The sequence below is a fragment of the Moschus berezovskii genome, chromosome 8 (assembly GCF_049115385.1).
Source record: "Moschus berezovskii isolate FMDL1 chromosome 8, NW_MosBer_1.0, whole genome shotgun sequence".
Lineage (NCBI taxonomy): Eukaryota > Metazoa > Chordata > Mammalia > Artiodactyla > Moschidae > Moschus > Moschus berezovskii.
The window spans coordinates 108,013,906-108,030,245 of record NC_142467.1 but is presented as its reverse complement, the minus strand read 5'-3'; the positions used below and the strand labels follow the sequence as shown (position 1 = coordinate 108,030,245).

The 16,340-nt window shown below is 54.5% G+C and overlaps 2 protein-coding genes across 3 annotated transcripts; one reads left to right on the top strand and one right to left on the bottom strand.

Moving 5' to 3' along the window:
* Positions 1–9,753: 9,753 nt before the first annotated feature.
* On the top strand, positions 9,754–12,016 carry NR2C2AP (nuclear receptor 2C2 associated protein). Its single transcript, XM_088839225.1, has 5 exons — positions 9,754–10,166; positions 10,352–10,442; positions 10,805–10,910; positions 10,984–11,052; positions 11,308–12,016. Exons 1-5 carry the CDS (start codon positions 10,129–10,131, stop codon positions 11,421–11,423), a joined length of 420 nt encoding a protein of 139 aa, XP_088695351.1. The 5' UTR covers positions 9,754–10,128; the 3' UTR covers positions 11,424–12,016.
* On the bottom strand, positions 11,479–15,946 carry RFXANK (regulatory factor X associated ankyrin containing protein). 2 transcript variants are annotated; one of them, XM_055429146.2, is made up of 8 exons: positions 15,760–15,946; positions 14,239–14,322; positions 14,034–14,099; positions 13,684–13,784; positions 13,381–13,506; positions 12,958–13,024; positions 12,515–12,595; positions 11,479–11,700 (listed from the first exon to the last, which is right to left on the bottom strand). In XM_055429146.2, the coding sequence occupies exons 1-8, from the start codon at positions 15,944–15,946 to the stop codon at positions 11,630–11,632; spliced, it is 783 nt and encodes a 260-aa protein (XP_055285121.2). In that variant the 3' UTR covers positions 11,479–11,629. The 2 variants fall into 2 exon arrangements, with proteins under 2 accessions (XP_055285121.2, XP_055285122.2); XM_055429147.2 differs by having other exon boundaries at positions 14,239–14,319.
* Positions 15,947–16,340: the final 394 nt, after the last annotated feature.

Sequence of the window (16,340 nt, the reverse complement as noted above, 5' to 3'; positions counted from 1 at the left end):
AGCAGTTTCAACCTCCATCCCTGGCTGTCCTCATTTCCCCCTTTCAGAACCCTGAGCAGGGCAGGGTCCCCTGATAGCTCAAGTCCTAAATAGGTATTAAAGGGTGGGGCAGGACTCTGGCTGTGCCTGCCCCAGGACAGCCTTGTTGCATGCTAAGTCACTTTAGTCCTGTCTGGTTCTTTGCAACCCTGTGGACTGTAGCCTGACAGGCTCCTCTGTCCATGGGATTCTCCAGGCAAGAACACTGGAGTGGGTTGCCATGCCCTCCTCCAAAGGATCTTCCTGACCCAGGGATCAAACCTGCGTCTCTTACACCTCCTGCATTGGCAAGTGGGTTCTTTACCACTAGTGCCCCCTGGGAAGCCTTACAGAGAATTCTCATGCACATGCACAACCACACACCCTCCACAAACACACTTTGTATGATTAACAGCTCAAACTATATCCTCATGACTAGGTTTCAAGGCCTGTCTCTACTCCCCACATGTCGCTTCATCACTCTGTGCCTCAGTTTTCCCACTTTGTAAAATGGGATCACCCAGAACAGACCTCAATGTGTTACTGGGAGAATGGAATGAGCTGACTTGTGAAGTCTAAGAAATGTTCACTTAAACAACAGCTACTTGTACACAAAGGCTTGTGTACACACTCAAATATACAATGGTGGTCCAACAAGGTGACAGACACAGATTCAAGTGCACCCTCCTCCTGCCACACACATGCCTTCCCACACATACCCCATCCCCTCCAACGGCACCCTCACACACCCACACCCTTTCTCTTAAAATACCTCTTCCCCAGGACCACCAGAGGTGAGCATTTACACAGCTGTCTGGGGCTTGTCCCCTTATTAATAATGCATGAGTCTCATACATATGCAAGCAGGGGCCTGTGGGACTCTGGGGGAGGGGTGGGCAGGAAGAAAGAGAGAGAAGAAAGTGTGTGTGTGTATGTGTGTGCACGTGTCTCCCCCTCCCTCACACCCACCTCCTGTCTCGGAAGGCACTGAGTGACGGTGAGTTTGCCAGCAGGCGTTTTTTTGTATGTTGGGCCTGGCTGTGCATCGAGGTGCTGTCCAGGCAAGGATGTGCTCTGTGGTATGGGACCATGTATAAGGGTCCACAGCAGCAGTGTGTTCCGGGTGGGGCACAGGGGACCAAGTGTGGCTTCTGGGTGTGTGGGCACCAGTAATGCTTAGCAGACGCTATGAGCACACACGTGTATGTGTCACTGGCCTTGGAGTCAGGGTGTATTTGTGTGCATGGGTTCAATGCACGGAACTCCTTAGAGGAGAAAGGAAGCTGGGCTCAGTAAATCAGCCCTGGTTGCCCCATTAGCTCCCCAATTCTGCACACAGACCACATCTCACACTCCCCCACTCAGGGTCCACACTGCCAATCATATGGAGAGGGCCTGGCTGTACACATGGGACACACACACAGCCACACACTCTGGGCTCAGAGCCTTGGAGACTCACACTCGCAGATTCACAGTGACATTAACAAAGAGAGACAATACGGGCACTTACAAGGCAGGCAGCACGTCTTCTGCACAAAGACGCACACCCACAGTCTCAGGCTCCCCACGGAAACCCCTCGATGCGGCCACGCTGCCAGACACAGTTCCTCACGCACACTCGCACATGCAGCTGCCAGCCCCTGGCACAGACCAGACTGGACAAATTGTGGCTTTGGTGACTGGTGGGCACACATCATCTTGCAACCAGGTGATGTGGCCCCAGCACAAGTTTCCTGACAAAGACACAACCTTGGTCACATTAGACTCACAGAGGACACCATAAGCATCCACCTCCTCCCAGCATGAGGTAGACACACACACACACACACACACATGCACGCGCGCATGCACATATACACACACACATCCCTAGCTCCTGGGGGACAGCTTCCATTTGGGAATGTCCCCAAGCCAGCGAGGCTGCTGGGGTTCTGGGGTCCCACGGTCTGCCCAGGCTTCCCTCCCTGCCCTTCCCCCACAACCCCCGCTGGGGCCCAGCGCCAACCCTCTCTTCAGCCTGGCTGTCTCCCATTAATGCTGCTGAGAGGAACAAAGCCCCGCACACAGGGATGGGGGTCGCTCCTGCTCAGGCTGGGCCCAGGGCCCCAGCCCCTTACTTCCCAGTGCCTGTGCCCCCAAACCAATCCAGGACTTCCACATGCATCCATATGGACAGACAGAACTGAAGGGGTGAGGCAAGGGTCTGTGTTTAGCGGTGAGGATGTGGTCAGATGTGAAAGTACTGGAGGCGGCTCCCCCTTAGCGACTGGGTGCTCTGATCGATAGCTGGGGGTTTTAAGGGGCTCTCACCTAGTATTCACCTAGGACACACAGCATGCTCCCCGAGAGAAGGGACAGCACCCCAACTCTAGGTCCCAGAAAACAACAGGAACCACCGTGGGATGGAGCGCCCCCAGAGCCTCCTGCCTGAGTCAAGATGTGGTAACAAGATCTGAGCCAAAAGGGCAGAGACACCGCAGGACACCCTTTCCCTATGGGGGTTCAGTCTTTGTACAGACCCCCTTCTATCGGGCTCAGGCTGGTCTGGGGAGCCCCTTCACCGCTGCAGTCCATCCTGGAATCCTGCATTCATCTGCAAACTGGGAATCCCCACTTAAAATCTTGGGGTGTCTCAGCTCAGACACGGGGTGCCCTGTTCCGGAGTCCCACGCTCAGCGGGCGGCTGTTCACCTCTTATCTCTAAACTTGGGGCGCCCCTTCTTTAGCCTTGGTTCCCAGTGCCTCCCCAGCTCAAAGACCCACCCCCAGCCCGGCCCCTCCCCATCGCAGGGTCGTCTCCGCATTCTCTAGACAACCTTACCCCCAAATCCGAATCCCCCTGACATTCTCAAGCCCTATCCTAGTTTGCGTTCCCTCCCCAACTCGAGGCTTCCCTCCCCCTCTAAGCCACCACCCCATGCGAGGGGCTTCTCTCTGATCCCAGCCGCCCCCCCTCCCCAGTCTTGAGCTCTGTGTGAATCCCCTAGGACCTCTCCCTCAACGTAACCCCCTCCCCACGACCGACCCCCACCTGGCTCCTAGCTCCAACGCATCCCGGGGCGGTCGACCGGCACAAAGGACGCTCCGGTTGGGCTCAATCCGCGCCGGGTCCACCCCTGCGCCCTGCGCTCTGCTCGCCCCAGCGCCGCCTCAGCGCTTATAAAGGGGCTGCGGGGCTGCTTTGCGCATGCGCCTCCTCCAGCCTGAAGCCTCCAACTGTGCGAGGGAGGGGGCTCCCTCTGCCTAAAATCCCCTCCCCACTCCTACGACCACTTACCCCACCCCAGAGACGACTGTGCCAGACTTCCTCCCATTCACAATAAGTGTCCCCAGAAGTGCCATGGTGGGGCCTGCTCCATCTTACAGATGGGGAAACTGAGTCCCCAGGGAGAGGAAGTCACTGTCAAGGTCATGCCTAGGCAAAGAGCAGAGCTGGGATTCCAATTCCGGTCTGTCTAGCTCTCCAGGGCTCACACTTGAAACAGTTTTGGCTACAGTTACTGTTTTACACCACAGTATAGAGAGGAAGGGATTGGGGGCGGGAGGAGAAGGGGACGACAGAGGATGAGATGGCTGGATGGCATCACCGACTCGATGGACATGGGTTTGAGTGAACTCCGGGAGTTGGTGATGGACAGGGAGGCCTGGCGTGCTGTGATTCATGGGGTCGCAAAGAGTCGGACACGACTGAGCGACTGAACTGAACTGAACTGATAGAGAGGAAGCGAGACTCAGAGAGGAAAGAAAGCTGCTTGGGTCACACAGATGGCAAGAGACTTGCAACGCCAGAGCCCAGGGGTGCCACACCTAGAGCTGTTTCTGCCAGCACCAGCCAGAACTGTCATTCAGCCACTCATTCTATTATCTAGTCAACTTCTATGGAGCACCTGGTGTGGACCAGGTATTGTTGTTACAGAAATATTTTTGCTTTGATGGGGGGTGGTGTGCCTGTCTTTGTAGGGAGATCCCAGATCTTAAAGGGTCTACAGTGGAATATTATTCAGCCATAAAAAGGAATGAAGTACTAATACATGTTCCAACATAGACGAACTTTGCAAACATTATGCTGAGGGAAAGCAGCCAGGCACAAAAGGGCCACAGTCTGAGTCCCTTTATGTGAAATGTTCTGAACAGATCAATACAGAGGCAGAGAGCAGACTGGGGTGACCAGGAGCTGGGGGAGGGGGTGACAGGGAAGGACTGAAATGGGTACAGGGCTCCCTCTGGGCATGTCGGGCATATTCTAGAGCTAGAGGGTGGTGACGGCCGCACAGCACTGTGGGTCACTGCCGCCAGTCGCGCACTTTCAAATGGTGAATTTTGTGTTCTGTGTATTTTCCCATAACGATGAGTGGAAATGAGAGAGGACAAAAATATAAAGAAATCAGTCCTTTCCCCAGCAAACCTTTCTTCCCAGGGTCTCCGTTTCTCAGCATTGAGACTGGGCTGTGCTGGCTGAGTGTCCTGCATCCTTGTGTAACTGTATGTCTGAGGGGGGGTCTCGACTGGTGGAAAAACAAAGAAACAAACTGGATGATTAAAGCAAGAATGCCAAAAAGGGGGTGAGAATGAGTGAAGAATGAGGGAAGACCCCAAGGGAGCAAGTTTGCCCTGGAAGGCCTGTGTCAGCAGGCTGTTCTGGGGGTGGGCTCGTGGTGGCCGTGGAGACCAAAGTGACACACCGGGGAACTTCTCATCACAGAAGAGGGGTGGAGGTCAGAGATCACACCAATGTGAGTGTCTGCAGGCGGCAGGCCCCAGGGACAGGAGTCTGGGTGACATGTGTGGGGACAGCTTGGTCCCCACAAGTCCAGAGTTCAAACCCCTTTCTGAGGAGTTCCATGGTGGTCTAATGGTTAGAATTACACACTTTCATTACCATGGCCAAGGTTCAGTTCCTGGTCAGGAAACGGAGAGCCCACAGGCTTTGAAGCATGCCCCCGCTCCAAAAATAATCCTCTCTGAAATCCCTAATAGTGTAATTCTGGACCAGCCATTGCATTTTTCTGTCTCAGTTTCCCTGTCAAAACGGGGATCATTAAAAGCAAACCACCTTACAGGGTTACTGGGAAAATGAAATGGGGAGTAAACACACAAGCTGGGAGCTGCTATCAAGCTGCTGCCCATTTTCCAGCCAAGAAAACTGAGGCTCAGGGAGATAGGACCAGCTGCCTGAGGTTGCAGAGTGTGGGTAGGGGCCAACCAGGAGCCCTGATGCTGAAGCTGAAACTCTAATACTTTGGCCACCTAATGCAAAGAGCTGACTCATTTGAAAAGACCCTGATGTTGGGAAAGATTGAGGGCAGGAGAAGGGGGTAGCCCAGGATGAGATGGTTAGATGGCATCATCGACTCAATGGACGTGAGTTTGAGCAAACCCAGGGAGATAGTGAAGGACAGGGAAGCTTGCATGCTGCAGTCCACAGGGTCACAAAGAGTTGGACATGACAGAGCTTGGGAACAACAAGTGGGAGACCAGGTCTGTGGCTTCAGAACCAAGCTAATCCCCACCCTGACTCCCCCAACTTGTTCCCTCCCCCCCCTCCCCACTCTCTGGCTCCCCTCACTGGTGCCAGGGCTGAGCTTAGCGGTACTGGCCTGGGGCCTGAGAGCAGGCTGTTGCTGGGGACTTGAATGAGGCAACCTTGCCTGGGAATCTGCTGGGCTCAAAGAGCTATTTATAGGCCTGCACTGGGAATGGGCCAGCAGCCTCCCACCCTCAGCCCTGAGTGCCCTCTCTGTCTCCCCCACACTGGGTCTTAGACCAGGGACTGCTGTGAGTCGGGGGCGGGAACAGGGGAGGAGGCTGGTTGCCCAGAGGATGAGCTAGGAGGCAGGACCCTCCAGGAGAGCTGGGCCTCAGGAACAGACACTGTCCCCTGAAATGCCTCTCACACACCAAAGGTGACATATCCACAGGGCATGTGCAAGCATATTCACACCTGTCACATACAACGTCACTACCAACCACTGATACGAAGTCATATCCCAGACATACACAGGCAGCCAGCCACACCTGACCAGGTCACATGTAAGTCACACAGGCCACACACACTGTCACCTGGCCACACACAAATCATATCTACTGTACAACCAAACTCACAGCTCTGAGCCCAGCTGCATCTAGCCCCTTCACACTCACACACGCCTGTTGCTGTGCATATCCATGGAGACAGCCTTCCCGGCAGCCACAAACAGCTCACATCTGCCCCACGTTGTTTACAGCCAGCGTGATCACAGCCACAGGTGTGACTGTAGACAGCCTGCACCCAGCCACGACCACTTGACGCCAAGCCGCCGACACGGGGACAGGCCCCCGGGGCCATACCCAGCACAGTCACTCATGTTCACCACCCAACACACTCAGTTGTGGCCCAAGGTGTTCCCTGGCCAGCTCAGCTCTGGCCCTTCATGCGTGGCCACCCCCTCTGCTGCCTACTGTCACCTCCACTTACCCAGGCTCCCAAGCTTACCTCCTGCCAGGACCGACGAGTCCTGTCAGAAACAAGTGAACATCATTTTACCTTGAGCTGGGCCCTGTGCTACCCATGCAGGCCCCGGTGGATAAATCAGACCCAGATCTGCCCTACAGGGGGCTGCCAACCCCAGAGGATTCCATCACCCTTACCTCCACAGACTCTCCAGGCTGTGGCCTTGGGGCAATCATTACACTTATGCCCCAGGGGAAACTGAAGCTCAAAGCAATCTGAGGGCTTTTCCCTGCCCTACTCCAGGATGACAAACTGATGGGAAGTGGGACCTGTTTTCTGCCATGAGGGTGGCTGCCTCCCCAGAGTCCTTGCTGACCCATACTTGCTGTGTGACTTCAACAAATCCATGACCCTCTCGGAGCCTCCATTTCCTCTCCTGAAAAATGCAGAACTCAGCTCAACTCCAGAGTGAGGCTGAAGTTTCCATCCCTGTTCCCCTGGGTGACCTTACATAAGTGACTTCTTTGCCTCAGTTTCCCTCAGCCAACCAGAGTTACAGTTCCTGGCTCTTCTAAACTTCCCTCTGCCCCACCCCCTGGGGTGAGGAAGGAGGGAGTGATTAGTCTCTTCTCACTAAGGCAAATGAATGGACCACTTTTGGCTGCCCTGCTGGGAGCTTAGAGAGGCTAATTCCCTGGAGAAACAGGAGGCTCTTTCATGCCCAGGCGCCGGTGGGGTGAGGAGGCGGGAAGAGGGTACGAAGCTGGCTTCATCCCAGTGGGCACGGTGGCTCCATGCCAAGACCAGGAGTGGTAAGGGGGGCCTTGGGGTTGTGCATATCCTCCCTGGGGAACATTGGCTGCTGAGTGGCTGAGCAGCTGTATCCTTAGCTGTAAAATGGGGGTGACAAGGACCAGCACAGCAGATTTAATGATTTAGTGGATGGAGACAGTCGTGGCTTCAAGTTAAACACGGGTAGGTGTTCAACAAATGTCAACCACTGTTGTTACATGTCAGCCTGAAGAGCCCACTGAATTCTCTAGCAGTCCTATAAGTGGAATTCTCTTAATTTCACAGATAAGGGAACCTGCTCAGAGAGGTCACCATATTTTTCCAAGATCACACAGCCAATGAGTGAATGGTCTAACCAAGATTTGAACCTGATCTGGACTCTCCAGGGTCCATACTCTTCCTAAATTCTTCTAGAGGTAGGGAGGTGTTTTTTGACAGCCCCAACCCACCCCCCGCCCGGAGCCCTGGCCCTCAGACCAGCAGAGCCAGGTCTGGATGGCATGAGGCCATGACTGAATGCAGGAAGTCCTGGCAGACAGGGGCTGATGGGGTGGCTCTTCCGCTGGTGTCCCAGTTTCCCAGCCAGCCCCCACTCCTGGTGTGGACTTGGGCAGACACTAGTAGGATGCCAGGAGGACCATTCCCCTAGCCCTTGAAGAAAGGGGCTGGATCCCAGACCATTCAGTTAAAGCCAGGAGCTGCAGCCTCTTGCCAGTGGCTGCTCTGTCCAGAAGTCTCCATTCACGCGGATTGGATGGTGTACCGCCTTCCTCAAACACCTTTCTTTCTTGACTGCTTTAGGCCCAACAGGATCTGGACTCACATATTTTATTCAAATTCATGGTCTTTTTATTCAATCAGGCCTTTGCTTATGCTGTTCACTCTGCCTGCCCATCTACTACCCCACTCCAACTTTTCTCACCTTGGTGAATTCCTGCCCATTCAATAAGGCACAGGCACAATATCCCCTCTCCCAGGAAGCCCTCCCTCAGGTAGACCCTCTACTTCCCCAACCTCATCTCTCCCTCTGGCTCAGCTCTGGTCCCATGGGGCTGGGATTGTATGTGTCTAGCTCTTTCTTCCCCAGATTGGGAGATCTTCAGATATGGGGCTGGAACTGAGACCTCTCATAGTCCTCAGCATCACTCAACACAGGGCTGGGCAGTAGGGAGTGGCAGGAGTTGTTTACTGAATCAGTGCACCAAAACTTTACCCAGGTATCTGAGGCTTTGTATAATACAGTTTGGCAAACTCCTCTTCATCCTTCAAAACCCACCTCACATTACTCCTCCTCCAAGAAGCCTGTCCCAGGCAGCATTTACTATGAAGACAGATTTGGAAGCCAGGACATCTGTGTCCCAGTGGTGACACACGAGGCTGATAAAGACGCCCAGTACTTGCACCATCATGGCTTCTTCCTCAACTCTTCCTTTGGCCTCTGGGAGGCAGTGAAGTGCAGGGATTCCCAGGCTTGTGGGCTTCCCTGGTGGCTCAGTGGTGAAGAATCCTGTTTGCAATGCAGGAGATGTGGAAGATGTGAGTTTGATTCCTGGGTTGGAAAGATCCCCTGGAGAAAGAAATGGCAACCAACTCCAGTATTCTTGCCTGGGAAATCCCATGGACAGAAGAGCCTGGAGGGGGTCGCAAAAGAGTCAGACATGACTTCCCTGGTGGCTCAGACAGTAAAGAATCCGCCTGCAGTTAAGGAATGAACTAGGCAGACTTCATTCTACTGGTGGGAAGACATCATTATACGAAGTCTCTTGCACTCTAAAACCAGTGCTCTATACCCGCAGGCACCAAAGGACAGCCCCCCCACACACACAGTAGGCACACACTTGCTTTAGATACCTGCATTTTCCCTCCAGATTCAAGAGACTTGCTTGTAGAAATCCATGGCCCCCTTGTTTTCCACCGAAGTGCGAAATGGCACTGCCTGTCTCCTTGCAGGGCTGGCCTTGGGGAAGTCCTAGCGAAGGAAGGCTCCTCCTCTAGTAAGAATCTCCAGCCTCAGGTTTTTTTTGTTGTTGTTTAGTCATTGTGTTGTGCTCTTAGTCGCTCAGTCATGTCCGACTCTTTACCGCCATGGACTCTGTCCATAGGGATTCTCCAGGAAAGAATACTGGAGTGGGTCGCCATGCCCTTTTCCAGTACATCTTCCCAACCCAGGGATCGAATCCAGGTCTCCCTCATTGCAGGTGGATTCTTTACCGTCTGACCCACCAGGGAAGTCGGGTCTAACTCTTTTGCGACCCCCTGGACTGTACCCCTCCAGGCTCTTCTGCCCCTGGGATTTCCCAGGCAAGAATACTGGAATTGGTTGCCATTTCTTTCTCCAGGGGATCTTCCCAACCCAGGAATCGAACTCAAGTGTCCCACATCTCCTGCATTGCAAGCAGGATTCCTCGCCACTGAGCCAGCAGGGAAGCCCGCAATCACTGGATCAGGGCCCTTTAAGAGGCAGGCACTGAGGGGCGGGGCAAATTAAACCACGCCCCGGGCGCGAGGGCCCGGCGCGCCTGCGCGGCTTTCACGCGGTTCCGGGTCTTCCTTTTGGTTCCGAAAGCGGTTTGAGAGAAACTGAGGCTCCGAGAAGGAGCGACCGCTCCCTAAACCGATGGGAAACCCATTTACCTTCCTTGGACCCGCTGTGCAAGGCCTGGCCTGGGGTCGTTAGCAGTGTCTCCGAAACTCCAGGTTTTTCCAGCAAGGGGTTGGTTGGTCAGGCGACGTTTAGGCCTGGAGAGACCGGGCAGTGGCGGATCTTGTGCCGCGCTACAGGTGAGGACGCGCAGATTCTGAGGCGTGAACAGGGTCGCGCTCTGGCGGCCTGGATTCGAACCTGGACTGAGCCCAGCTCTAGTCCCGCGAGGCCTCGTGGAACCGAGATGACCCACTCTTTGGTTTGTCCAGAGACAGTGAGCAGGTGAGAGCCCGGGGCAGGGGTGGGGTGTGAACGGGGGCGGGCAGTGGCGGACGAGGCCCTTGGCCTGGAGTGTAGTCCCTAAGGGGCAGACGGAAATGAGGGTGGTGAGTAAGGGGTGAGCCAGGTAGTAGGCGAGCCCTCGCCACGGTGCTCAGCACCTCTCCACGCTGCGACTCTGCTTTTAGGGTGAGTTCGGTGCTGAATCGGAACACCAGGCAGTTTGGCAAGAAGCATCTGTTCGACCAGGACGAGGAGACCTGTTGGAACTCGGACCAGGTGACACACCCTCTCCCTGGACTCTCCATCCTTAGTGTGAATCAGAATCAGGGCGGGGAGCCTAAGAGATTCCCTGTTGGTCCAGTGGTTGAGAGACTGTGATTTCCCTGCTGAGCGTGTGGGTTCAACCCCTGATTTTGGAACTAAGATCCTACAAGCTGTGCTGCACCGCCAAAAGAATTAATGAATTAGGGGTCTAGTGTCCCCCGACAATTTGGGGGCTCCCCAGCTGGGCAGATTGGCCAGGAAGGGAACCTGTGCTCACACTGTGCTCCCCACCCCTCATGGACTGTGAATGAGAGAGACAGGCATAGCAGGGCTGAGTCTGAAGTGCTCATGGGCCTTTCCTTTTCTGCTTCCAGGGTCCCTCCCAGTGGGTAACACTGGAGTTTCCCCAGTGCATCTGTGTCTCTCAGCTGCAGATCCAGTTCCAGGGGGGCTTCTCCAGTCGCCAGGGCTGCCTGGAAGGTACTGGAAAACCCTGGAAAGTGGGGGGACTAGAGAGGACTCGCTGGCCTCACTGCTTCTTTCTCTGCTGCAGGTTCTCTGGGGAGTGAGGCTCTTAGCAAGATTGTGGATTTTTACCCTGAGGACAACAACTCGCTTCAGATATCCTGTTTCAGCCGCTGGGTAGGATTATCTGTGCCTCTGAAAGTTGTGGGCCCTGGCATGTGACCTTGGGCAAGTGGCCTCTAGGTCTCCACTAGTTCATTTGTAAAATGGGCTCATGACAGTCTGTTCTGTGCGAGAGCTTCTGAGGGACCAACAGTGTGCTGGGTAACCCAGCACAGTGGATGTATCTGAGCTGGGGCTGGCGGGTGGGAAGAGATAAAGAAATCCATTTCCCTTGACTGTTCTGCTTACACCTTCCCAGTGCCACCTGCTGAGGTGGACCGGCTGAAGGTGACGTTTGAGGACACAACTGATTTCTTTGGCCGAGTGGTCATCTACCACCTACGTGTGCTAGGGAAGAAGGTGTGAGGCTGCTGGGTGGCTGCCTCCTCCAGGAAGCCCTCCAGGAAGCACAGCAAAGTCCTTCAAGTTCTGCACAGGTTTATTGGTTCCTCTTGGAAAGGGCCCCCTCCCACCGTCTGTCCAGGAGCTGCCTTTGAAGCCGGTTCTGGGTTCCCCAGCTCTGGGTCGACCATTTTGTTCCCTGAGTGTCTTGAGTCCCTGGTGGGCAGTGTTTACTCGGGGTCGGCAGGCACCAGGTTGCTCTGGAAGAGTTTAAGGATGTGGTTCTCGATCACCTGTTGCACTGGAAACAGAACAGGGAAGGGGTGGGCCATGAACTGAACAGTGGCTGCAAAGGCACAGGCCAACCTGTACCTTCTCCTTGGGGTATGAGCAGGGCCCTCAGCCATGGGGCCTGGATGGAGGACCTATTTCCTCCTCAAGGAGATCAGATCCTTACCAGAGAACATCTGGGAAGACAGAGGCTCCCAGCCTAGGAACCTCAATTTCCCCAAAGTTTGTAAAAATGCATTTTTGGAGGTCTTTCAGTTATAAACATATTCCTTACCCAACAAAATTGACAAAGTGGAACTTTTAAAGTTGAGAGGGACTGTGAGAAATTATTTGTCTCAAATGGACTAAAACTCCATCAAGGTAGGATGGAATGGGATATTTCCCATGCACCACCCCCCATAACCCCAGGGGTTAGTTCTGTTAGGATCTCCCCATTTTCTGAAGTAGGGAGTCAGACTGGGGTCTGTCTCCAGCCCAGTCCACTTCCTGCCATGGAGGGGGCTGGTCTCCATGGCCATACGCACTGTGGCCCTCCTGGTATCCTCGCCCCATTGGGGCCTCCTTGAGACCTCTCAGTGCCTGCATGTACCTCCATTACGGCCCCTGTCACTGATACACATCGGCCTCCTGCCCCAGTACACGGGGAGCCCCGAGAGCTGGGGCTAGTACATGCCCAGGCCAAGTATACACCAGCACCTGACATGTGCTAACATGAGCACTTTCGCTGCTAGCATCTGACATCCAGAAGGGATGTCCCATGCACCCTGCTGTGGATTATCCCACCTATAGCACCCTGACACTGCCTCCAAGGGTCTCAGGCCAACCTTTCCGATATCCCAAGGCCACGGCGAGGTCCATAGGGGTGTAGCCAGAGTCTGCCTCAGTGGTGAGATCAGCTCCTCGGGCTGCAAAGCAGAACAGAGCTGTAGAGGAAGCTGGGCTGGGGACCAGGAGCCTGGGTGGGGCGTGGAGGTGCAGGGACTACCCACCACACAGCCACAGGTCTGCTGGTAGCTGTGTGGCCCTAGACCAGAGCCTGACGTGATGAATGTGGCCGCTTGAATCTCCACCTCCAGGGTCTCTGAGGTATGCAGAGTGTGGGTGCTCAACCCAGTCGGCCAGATCCCTGTGCTGTTCCTGCCACCTCCTGTCCCCACCTCAATCTTCCAGGAAAAAGCTCTTAACCATCCTAAGAGCAGTTCAGGCAGAGCTCAGACCCCTCCCTGGCCGTCAGGATTCCTGCAGGGCCAGCCTCTACTCCACTCACCCAGCAAGGCCTCCACACACTTCACGTGGTTCCCCCGCACGGCGTACAGCAGTGGTGTCCCTCCATTCTGTCAGGAACAGGGATAGAGGACAACCGACACCATCTTTTCCAGATTCTCATGACCCCCCCACACCTTCCAATTTAATGTGGTTCCTCCTCCTGTTTGTCACTTGGCCCATCTAGCTTCTTTCCTGGATCTCAGCTTAGATACTGCTTCTTCCAGGAAGCCTGCCCTGACTTCCCTTGGCTCTGCAGGTGGCCTCAGCTCTGTTCGCTATATCTGAGCTGTTTATGTGTCAGCTAAACCCCTCAAAAAAAAAAAACAAAAAACTGGGAGCTCTATGAGGCTTGGGGATGGGTCTCAGCATTCTGAACAGACTTGGTACTCTGTGATGTGCCCAGGGCCAGTAGGTGGCGCCTCACCCAGTCATAGATGTTGATGTCCACATCACGTTCCAGCAGAAGCCCCACGATGTCCGTGTAGCCACCGGTGCTGGCCAGTGACAGGGCACTCTCCCGCTCCTTGGCCAGGATGTGGGGGTCGGCACCCTGGGAAGAGCAGAGGGGGCAGTGACAGAGCCAGGGCAGAGGGAGGGGTGGGGGCAGCCTCTGCAATCCTGGGGCCCCCATGTTAGCTCCATCTTACAGACACGGCCCCAGCAGACTCAGCTGAAACTGCTGCCCGCCCCCCAGTCCTTAGGAAGCCCCCAGCTGGCTGGGACGCACCCACTCGAGCAAGAAGCGGACAGTCTCGATCTCTCCAAAGGCAGAGGCCCAGATGAGGGGGGTGAAGCCGCGCTCGTCCGGCTTGTTGATGAGGTTGTCGCCTGGCAGGAGGGGGGTGGTACCACTGGGATGTACCCCTGCCCACTCTCCCCAAGGCTGTAGAACTGGGGACGGGGTGGGCGGTTGGGGTCAGGTGTGGGGCAGGTAGGCATACACGTGGATGACACATGTGGACACGCGCAGGCACACGTACAGGCATAGGCACACATGTGGAGGTTCAGGTCATGTCAGCAGCCACACGCACACACCAGCAGGTGAAGTCACACTGGCGCACACGTGTGGGCACACACCTTTCCTCAGATGCTCCTTCAGTTGGCTCAGCTCCCCCTGCGCTGCGAGCTGGTGGATGGACAGGGCTAGGGGCCAAAGAGAGGCAGAGTCCTCACCTGTCCCATCCCTGCTCCATTATTCAGTTTACTCCCTGTCCAAAGTTGCTCCTCTCAGCCCTTGCCGCCCCGCCACTTCTCTCGCCCTGGGGACCAGGGGCCCACTCACAGTCCAAGGTGGCTGGCAGGGCCGAGACCTCATTGCCCCGCTGCCGGTTGGTGAGGGTCGTTGAGTGCTTCAGGGAGCTGCCTGCTGGGAGAGAGAAAAAGGGCTTCAGTTTCCCCTCAGTATGTCTTGGGTTTTAAGGCCAGAACCTGGGGGCTTGGCAGAGAAGGCAATGGCGACCCACTCCAGCACTCTTGCCTGGAAAATCCCATGGGTGGAGGAGCCTGGTAGGCCGCAGTCCATGGGGTCGCTGAGTCGGACACGACTGAGCGACTTCACTTTCACTTTTCACTTTCGAGCACTGGAGAAGGAAATGACAACCCACTCCAGTGTTCTTGCCTGGAGAATCCCAGGGACAGCGGAGACCAGTGGCTGCCGTCTATGGGGTCGCACAGAGTCGGACACGACTAAAGCGACTCAGCACCAGCAGCAGCTGGGGGCTTGGAACTACCAGAAGCATTGCCTGACTCCACTATCCACTCACTCCACCCTCTCAGAATCCCAGGGTGTATATTTCTTCTCCATCCTGGCGAGGTTCTGCACAAAGTCCCTGCCCTCAAGGGCCCATGGACAAACCAGGGAGTCAGACAAAAACAGAAATAGAATGAAAGCTTAAGCTGAAACACGGGCTCAGGAGAAATGAAAAGCATGTGGAAGAGGGGCAGAAAGAAGGAAGGGCAGGGGGCGAGTCCCTTTCAGAGAAAGTGGTCAGAGAGGGCCACTCAAAAGAGGCCCAGCTGTGAGCGTGGCCAGGTGAAGAAAGGAGGGGAGAGGTGTAGGAAGAGCATTTCACACAGCAGGGGCAAAGGCCCTGGGGCACTGAGTAAGATGCTCAAAAAGTCCCGCCAAAAGAAATCCTTGGGCCCTCAGTAAGTCAGAGTTATCCGACCTAGCATGGTACCGCCCAAAGGGTTGAAATCATGTGTTCAGACAAAAACTGTACATACATGTTCACAACAGCACTGTTCATTCACTAAAAGAGGAACAACCCAAAGGTCCATCAAGGGATGAATGAATAAAGTAAATATGGTCCTTCCACATTATGGAAGATTATTCAGCTATGAAAGGGATGAACACATCACAATGTAGGTGAACCTTAAAAACATGCTGAGTGAAAGAAGCCAAACATGTTCATGGGCTACACGTTGCATGAACCCATTTATAGTCCATAGGAACAGAAAGCAGACTTTGATTGCCAGGGACTGGAAGAAGGGGATGGGGAGTGACTGGCTAATACCTCTGGGCGATGGACGTGTTCTAGAACTGAAAGATGTGGAAGTGAAACACCACGGTAACTTACTGCCACTGAATTGTAAGCAATTCCAGTTAAAATGGTTAATTTTATCTTATGTGCATTTTACCACAATTTAAAAAAAGAAAACAAAACAGTTGAGCAATCCCTCACAGGCTGGAGAGGGAAGACACATTCAAGGTGATGGGACATAAAGACAGAGGTCTCGTCTTGGGCCTGACATGCCACCGTTCTTGCATCCCAGAAGCAGGAGTTCAGGGGAAGTATCCTACCTTGAGGTGAGGAGCTGCCAGCATCTGACTCAGGATTCCCAGGCTCCGGGATACAGGGGAAGAGACTGAGGACCACAGTGTCTGAGCCATCAGGGGCTTCGTCCCTGGGGTCTTCGGGGTCCCCAAATTCTGGGGTTGAAGGCTGCTGGGTCAGGCTGAGATCCTCGGCAGGTTGGGTGTGCTCCATGGGGAAAGCTGGTGGAAAGGCCAAACAGGGAGAGATGGCAATAATTATCAACAACTCATTAAGTAGGCACTGACTGCATACCTGGCCTTACACAGTAAGGGTGGGTAAACTCGACTCAGCCAGAAAATTAAAACCAGAGTCCAGTTTTAATTGGACTTCTCGGACCCACTCCTCCCCACCACCAGAGCACACATAACAGGCATTGCTTGAAAGCCCTGGCTCTGGGGTCGGCTATCTGTTTGAATCCCTCCACTTATACGCTGTGAAAGCTTGGGCATCTGACTTAATTTCCCTAAACCTCATTTTCTTCATTAAAAAAATGGGTAAATGAGGCCTAAAAAAAATCATGTCTGTAAATATCTGAGCAGGAGGCCTGATACCCGGGCAGATCTTA